At 40.5% G+C, this 8,639-nt stretch overlaps 1 protein-coding gene across 1 annotated transcript; it reads right to left on the minus strand.

Annotated features, from left to right (window-relative positions):
* Positions 1-2,031: 2,031 nt before the first annotated feature.
* On the minus strand, positions 2,032-5,709 carry LOC125904386 (uncharacterized). The gene is made up of 3 exons (XM_049601739.1): positions 5,631-5,709; positions 2,671-2,908; positions 2,032-2,527 (listed from the first exon to the last, which is right to left on the minus strand). The coding sequence occupies exons 1-3, from the start codon at positions 5,707-5,709 to the stop codon at positions 2,032-2,034; spliced, it is 813 nt and encodes a 270-aa protein (XP_049457696.1).
* Positions 5,710-8,639: the final 2,930 nt, after the last annotated feature.

Below are 8,639 nucleotides of genomic sequence, written 5' to 3' on the forward strand. Positions count from 1 at the left end.
GAGAGGCTCATGCTCACTGGATGTCAGCATTAGTGGTGTTCAGCTCTCTGAGCTTGTTCAACAGCACCCTCTACGGGTGCCTTTGCACATTACTTACCCTAATAGTATTTTCCTTTCAGTTTCACTTTCGTTTTTGGGCATGCAACAACAAAGCCATGTGCAGCTCTCATTTCTAGTCGACAAGGCCGGGCAAATATACGTCTGTAAGTAGTAATTCATTGTCTCATTAATGTTTATTGATGGTACCTGTTTCAGAGTCCAATTGCCTTTTCACTCTGTGGTAGAAATGTCATGTTTGCTGCTAATCAGCTCTAGTCATGTAACTCATTCTGTTAGCCTTTAACATTAGGCTGCATTTTACTGTTTGTGATGCTGGCTTATATGCTTTGTTGTGAGCTAATGCTGATTTAGTTCTCCTGTTCACTCGCGTGATTTATTTGTGCACTTTGAGAGTGATTTGTGCATTATTATTTTGGGAGAATTTTCAGTTCATGCCCATTACAATTCATGTGATTCATAAAAACGTTTTATTATATTTGGGGTAAATTAATTACATTTCTTGTGCACTTTATCTTTAAGTTACATTTCTAAGCAATTCATGTGGTTTATCTGCAGTACTCATTCCATTTCATTACAACTGTGTGAATGTTTAGCAGCTAAATTCATGTTGGTGTTAATTCATGTCTTTAAAAAGTATTGTTAAAAAGGTTAAAATATTTACAGTGGAAGACATTATTTAGTTCACATTATAACATTCATTCTATGTGCATTTCATGTCATTGCAGTTCTACAAAAATTAAAAGAAGGAAAGAAAAGAGAATCAAAAAACTAAACAAGACTTTGCCTTCAAACGGAAATCAGTGTCCTGGTCTTTTTTCCCCACATTCTGATGTTAACTGTCTGCCTAGCTTTGCAAGGGTGGCTTTACGCACAGTGAGGGCAGAACAAGTGGGGTCCTCCTCGGCTCTGCTGCAACATTAGCAGCTCAACAGTGCTAGACAAGCCATCAGTAGATGCATGCTTCCCTGCTCAATAATACAGGTGCAGATTAGTAGACAGAAAATAGTTCCTCCATGAAACTGTTTACAACAAGGTCTGTGGATTATCTTGAGTAACCAGGTCACGATTTCTGGAAAGAGACAACCTTAAGCTCTGAATAAATTTAGCACAAAAGGACCATCAACAGTAATGGCCTTGTACTTATTGTATTATATTGATTTTATTACACCGATGGACTGTTGTCTACTATACTGTGTTATGTGTTGTATTTGCTGTTTTGTTGTTGTTTTTATCTGTCTATCTGCGCCAGGACAACAGATGCAAATTAGCTGCTGGCTAACTCTGGTGCAATCACTTTTAATTTTGCGATGTCCCTGCAAAACACCACAAGCTGACTGCCAGCTAGTTCCGTTATATATGACAGACGGTAGACATCGCTACAGCTGATTTCTCCAACACTAGGCAAATCACACAAAAACAATTTAGACTGATGAAAAGCACTACAGGTAAAAGAGAAAAATACGTGTTTTTGATTTTGGCAGGTATGATTTTTTTTGATTATCAGCATTAGAAAAATATTTTCCATTCAAGCAGGTAACTTCTTTATATAATTTATATATAATAATATATAATTTCTTTGCAAGCAAAACCTTCATTTTTTATCTGGCAGCCAGATATCATTGCTTTCTTTTTGAACACCACAGTTTAACAATGGTTTCCTTTTTTAATAACTAAGAAACACTTCAAAGAAAAATCTATGTCCCCGTCTTATTTAGGCTACAGCATATTAATGATATGTAATCATGCTGATGACATGTGAATGAATGATAATGTGTGTATATATATATATATATATATATATACACACACACACACACCTTAACCTTAATAAATTGATAAAAATAAAGAATGAATAAAACTCCTCCGCCCCCTGTCCTCATCCTTTTCCTGTCCTCCTCTTTCTCTTTCTCCTCTCCTCTCATCGTCCAGCCCTGACCGAGCCCTGCTCTCGATCCAGGTGCAGCATGAATCTTATGCCTTCTGACAGTGGTGCTCCGGTGTAATGCTTCTCCGAATAGGCCGAACATGGAGAGTCTGGGTACATGAACTGCTGCTGCTGCTGCAGGTGGATGGAGCTGCAGAGCTTTTCTTTACCCTCTTGCTCTCATGGTCTGACCTCTCGGAGTCATAGTTGTCACCATGAGACCTCTTCCTCTTAACCCTTGGTGAGTTGCAGCTTTGGGAAGATGTTCTTGTGTGGTCTCTCCGGCACCTCCTACTATCATCATGTGACCTTATATATCGGTCAGATACTGTGTGATGATGATCATCATCACCATCAGCCTTTCTTTTAACTCCTGACCCAATGGAGCTCTTGGCCTGGCTGCTCTGAGGCGCTGAGGAGTGGCCGTTGACGCTCTGGTTCAGGGGCTGGGCAGGAGGGTTCCTCACAGCAGCAGATCTAGCCTGGATGTTAGTGCTGGCATACAGGGTGCTGCTGGAGGTGGCTGGACAGTTGTTCTTTCCCCTGTAGTTTGATCAATAGTAGGTTAACTGATTGAAAAGAATTTTGACACAAGCAGACATTAAACTGATCCAAAAGCTTCTACATTCTTAAAATCTCCTTAGTTAACTGAGTGATAATAATGTGACTGATGGAGGTGAGCCTACCTGTACCATCCAGGCTTGCTCTTCTTGGACGGCTGGTCTTCAGATCCATCGTCATCATCAGGCTTTCGTTTCATCCCTGACGTTTGAGTGCAGGGATGAGGGCTGATGTAGCCGGCCTGGCTGAGGTAATTCCTCTCAGCAAAGGGACTAATGTTCTGCCGAATGGGTTGGCTGGTCCTAGCATGGTCCTGCTGCAGAGACCTGCTCTCTAGCTCCCCACTGTTGGAGGCCGGGGTGTCTACAGGTATCAAACACTTCAATTCAGTGCTTTTTATGACATTTTCAACATCATTTTGAACCATATTTAAGACCGTCAAATTTCTTCTCATTCAAGCACTGCAGTCAAGTATAAGTGCAGGTAGTATATATGTGGTCCAGTGCAGAGGTAGGTTTTATGAAGTAAAATGGTTATTAGAGTGAGTAAGGCAATGGACACTGTCAGGTTTAGTGGCAAATTAAGGTTTAAAGATCTGTAACATCAGACATGAGGCCTTGATGCAGAAAAGCTTACTGATTTGACAAAAAGAAATTTATAGACAGTTGAACAAAATTACATTAAGATCTGAGAAATTCAAATTTAAGATTACCAAATGATGAGTTTAAGCCCTAATCTTTTGAAAAAAATGAATTAAAGACATTTTAAGACTTTTTTAGGACCTGCAGACACCCCGGCTAGAACGATCAGCAAACTAAAAAGTACTTAGCAGGTATGGCAGCTGATATCTGCAATTTAATGGGGAAAATGCCTCCCGAAAATGTTGCAGAAGTTCGAACAGATTTGAATCTGTCGAAGTGTTGAGATTGTTCTCAGAAAAGGTTCAAACAGATGTGGGTCTGTTGAAGTGTTGAGATTCACAGGTGAACGGTTCAAGTTGAGGAAACTCGTCTTGGCTCTCTGAAGTTACTGAACGCACTGGTCTTATTGACCTTTTCAGCTCAAATTACTTTTGAAAAGAATCAGTGTTGGTGGTTAGCCACCAAGAGTAGCCACTGGGACAAACCACAGACAGTCTATGGGACTAAATATCTTACTGCTACTTCCGCTATCTCACTGGAAGTTGCGCCCATAATCATTTATACAGTAGTGCCCTCAGGAATAAGGTAGATAACTTTCAGTGCAACCGAGGCAGAGTTTATGTTCGGGAAGCTACAACATTTTTTGTTTATATGTTTTGAAATACAGTTACAGTACAAATTAAAATGAGCTTTTACAGAAAGTTAAAAAGGTAGAAAAGCTACTATGGTAAAAATGGAAGCCATTAGCAGTGAATTGAAGTTCTACATTTTAATGGCTGAAGACTTTCATACAGACAACAGGAATAAAACAATGTGAAAAATAAATTAAGTGATTGATGCACATGTGGAACTGGGCCAACAATAATTCCCCTCTTAAAAACTGCACCATTATAGTCAAATATCAGGAGGCAGATGTGTAATTATGCATGCCCATACATAAACGGATATTCATATAATGTGAGCACCTCATGCATACATAATAGCTGTGGGTGATATGATAAAGGGGGCATTTAAATGTAAAGTAAGAGATGCAACTTTTTGGTAGAACATAGTTTCACGGTTGTTTGCCAAGTTAACTGTGTTATTATTCTTACAGTCACAGCATTCTGTAAAATGTAAATTAAAGACACATTTATTAAGATAACTTTTTTTATGAGTGATAGTTTTTGATTATTCTTCCCGTTTGAATTTGAGCCATAATATTCATGTGTTACTGATCTTTTCATTTTCTCCTGAATTTGTAATGACTGTAAAATCAATTTCACTATAAATTAAACACTGATCATCTTTCTGACACTTAATAATGAATAAATGAGACACCGCAGCGATAAGGGTTTTTAAGATATATGTGATGAATTAGTGGCCGCGCGGAACAGTCACCCATGATGACAGCTCCTCTGGTGCTGCTGGCCAATGTCGCTGATGAGACATAATCAGTACAACCGCACTCCTTTGTTGCTCCGTTCATTTACAGTTCTCATAAATAGTGGAGCAGCTACAGGTATTGATAAACATCCATTTATGGTAAGCTGTGGTCTTGGATCCATAACATTATGTGTGTGAGTGTTTCTGTCTGTGCATTTTAGTCGTGAAGCCGCACAGCTTTATGCATCAGGCCCCTGCCCTGTATATAACTGTTAAACAACAGCAGGATTCACTACAGTAGATAGTGCACCTGTTTACTTCTACACAACGCTTCCTGTCAGGGAGTGTTTCCTAGACAAAGGGTACGCAGTGTTCCCCCATTTAAGATTCCAAATATTGAGGTTAAAAGTCCCAGCAGTGGAGGGGAGAAGCCAAGGAGGATACGAGCTGTTTGTTTGTCAAGCAGCTCATCAGGCACAAACAGCGGAGACAGAGGATCTCAGTGGGCCCTTCAATGCAGATGACAGGGCCCGAGTGTGTGGAGGAGAGTCAGGGAGAGAGGCAGAAAAAAAAGTTGGTGTTGGTGTAAATGGGCCATCATGAATTATATTAGCAGGCCTCACTAATCATTTTATAACCACATAGATAATGACAGTTTGCTTTACCTCTCACCAGTGGTTTAGCAGTAATGTGCCTTTTTTAGGGATAATTTTTGAGCATTTTTAGCTTTCTATTGAAAGAAAGACTAGAAATCTGGAGAGAGAGCAAAGGGTAAGGCGATCTGGTATTCTGTACCTCCAAAAAATTCACTGGAAATGAAAAAGGGAACAGCAGCTGCCTGCCAAAACCTACATTACAGCAACGCCAGGTTGTCAAGTGTTGACACTTTGTCACGCCCCCTTGTTCTTTTTTCTTGTCAAACTGTCTTATCAACTTTATTTCTAAAAAGCAACAACTTTAGTTTCTTACAGGGAAAAAAAGTTGTCATTCATTCCCATGCGTGCTGCTGACCGCTTCTTCTGCCAGCAGCACAGGGTCTTCCTCGTTGTGCATTGTGCACACAGTGAACCTGTTTGTACCTGGTATTAGCATGCCTTTCAGTGCTCCAAACCAGTTGGACAGCCGAGTTACTTCGCCGTTCACACCTGTGTTTATCATGGGTCTCCAGCTGACCACTTGGGCCCATGCACAGTTACTGCGTCCACACTCTTACTAGCATGCTTGCTAGTCCCGTTAGTGTTTTTTAGGGTTGGGTACCGTTCATAATTTAACCGAAACGGTACCGGTATCTGGAATTCGGTACCGGTACCAAACGATACCTTATTTCGGTACTTTTTAAAGTCTAAACTTCTCAGTTTCAACTTTTGATTGAGAACATTTAGGAACAGTGCTGCACGTTAACTTTTGTCTGCACATTTTTTTAGTCGCCATTGTTGCTGAGTCTGAGGTGCGAGTCATGCGCTCTCGCTCGATTCATTTTAAGTGAATCAGTATTCGGTAGTACCGACGTGAATCGGTACCAAGTACAAAAAGTACAGAGTTTCGGTACCCAACCCTAGCGGTTTTGTTGATACAGTTGGAGATATCGCTATCAGCTGAATTCAACTAGGGCTGCCCCTGAAGAGTAGACCAAACATTAGTCAACCAGCAAGGTCATTAGTCAGCAAGATTTAATTCGTTGCTTAGTCGCAGGAAAACCTAACAAGCAAACTTGAAACTCTTTTAGGAGTTGCGTCTTGTCAAAATAAGTCAAAACCTATATGACCATGTGGGAGTTTAACTTGAAAGGACAGACACAGGAAGTGGCCACGCTCAGCAGTCAGACAGGAGTCACGTTACAAACCAATCACAGTCGACAGATATCTTTCCCTTCTTCTGTAAATATTCAGTCTGATACATACGGAAAAGTTGATCATGTTAGTGCAGGGCTACCCAGAGCTTTATATCTGTCCCACAGACGATAGGCCTACAACACTTATAAACAGCTCCTGGAAGAAGATCAGCTCTGCACTCAGGGTTTCAGCTAAGGTACGATGCAAGTTAAGAGTACTTAGCAACCTCAGACGCAACCTGCTGCCGTGCTCTTTAAAGCTGGCAGAGAAAAGGCACCAGGTGCGCCACCCAGCACCTGGCGCTGGGTGGCGCACCTGGTGGCGCACCTGGCGTTTTCCAGGCGGTTAAAGAAACAGCATATGTACGGCCCCTAATTCACAGGGCTGGTACCTGCGGTTATTCCACAGGCCAGTTAATAACATGTCGGGCAGGAAATCCAAAGTGTGGGATCATTTTGAGAAGGTGAAGGACGAACCCAAGGTGATATGTAAACTCATCTTCATTGGTCGACTACAAACATGACGTATCATCTGAAACATGGAAGTAGCTACATGCCCATTAGCCCACAGTGTCATTAACAGGCGGCTCGCTCAGTGTGTGACGTGCACTTGTAGATAAAATATAGGCCTATATTAATGAAGCTTCATTAGTACGGTTTTGTATTTCTCTGTAATGTAGCACAGTGTTAACAATGTTACTGATACTATTCTTTCTCACACCTTCAACTCAAACCATTGTGTTGCCCCGCCCAAAATATATTGCTTAGTCATTAGATTAATATCATAAACATGCAGGCGACTAGTCGACTGATGGCCCTAAATAACAACTATTGGTTGACTAGTAAAATTCTTGGTCGGGGGCCGCCCTAAATTCAACACGTCTCCTTCCATAGGACAGAATGTCAGCTAGTCAGTAATGAAACACTATGGCTAACCTGTGGTAAAAAGTTACAGATCGGTAGCGTGTTGTCACCAAAACAAGTACCACATCCTGCACTGATGTAGTCCTTGTGTGAGAGGCATCAGGAAGCTTTAGCATTTACACTATGTGGACAGATGCATCCATGATCATCTCAGCAAGTGGTTGGAGCAATCACTTGTGATGGGGTCACCCAAGATGCATGTTAATATCAGGAATAAATACACTGTACACACAACTTTACCTTCTTGTAAATAGACAATTGATTCAGTAATTGTTTTATAATGGTTAGTTAAAAAATGCATAACATATAAGAATACATTCTTAGATCTGCTGCACTTGTTCTTGCACATGTTATAATGGGATATTGAAATTCATTTTTCAGTTTTATTTTATTTGCATAAACAGCTCTGTTCTGTAACCTGAAACACTCTTTTTCCTTTTGAGCTTTGTTTCAGTGAGGGTGAGAGAAGGTCCTTTAACCAGGTGCAGTTTTGGAAAACATTTAAAAGTTATTTAATTGTCAGTGTTTTACTGTTGAGTACACAGAATTCAAAGACACAGACCTTTGAAACTGATTAACTTCTGTCGATTAATATACTTGGAATTTTCTTCTAATTTAGAATGAAAACAAATTATGATATTGATTTGTAAAGTTCTGTCAACACTCACAAATTAGCCTGTGGCACTTGAAGCATTTAAATAACCCATCTGTTATATGTGATGTCGAGGTGTTAAAATGTTTAAAGGCATACATGAAGACGGGGATGGGAGGAGAATAATGTGACACAGTGAAGATAATTGTAGTAGTGCTGCCAAGAAGTTGAACCTATTTCACCCCCTGGGAAAGAGAAGGGGAAGACATGTATGAAGGGTTTCTGTCGTAACTGAACCGGGGATTTTAGGTATACATTTAAGATGTCACCCCAGCTTTTGACTCAGTTGTCGAATATGAAATGTCAAAAGCATGTTTGGATGTCTGTTTATAATATCCTGTCATACACTGCATTTGTGTGTGAAAGATGCATCAAAGAGAGAGCAGAGGTTTCAGTACATCCCCTCCCTGTGAGGCAGATCATCCAGAGGTAATTCATTGTCCTTTTAAATTCAGCAGCACATCCCTTATGGGCCATTATTTTGATGCAAATTCGACACAACAAAGTACTCGCAGCGAAGAATTTTTTGGCAAGCAACTCTGATGAACAAGGAACAAAGTGTAAAGTGCTGAGCCGTGTTTTTTGGGAGACTAATTGGGAAGTGCGCGGTGACAAAGCTGAGTGAGTGACATTATCCGGGTCTTACTGTTTTGTTATTGATCCTTTTGAGCACAAAAGCGT

The sequence above is a fragment of the Epinephelus fuscoguttatus genome, linkage group LG17, assembly GCF_011397635.1.
Source record: "Epinephelus fuscoguttatus linkage group LG17, E.fuscoguttatus.final_Chr_v1".
NCBI lineage: Eukaryota > Metazoa > Chordata > Actinopteri > Perciformes > Serranidae > Epinephelus > Epinephelus fuscoguttatus.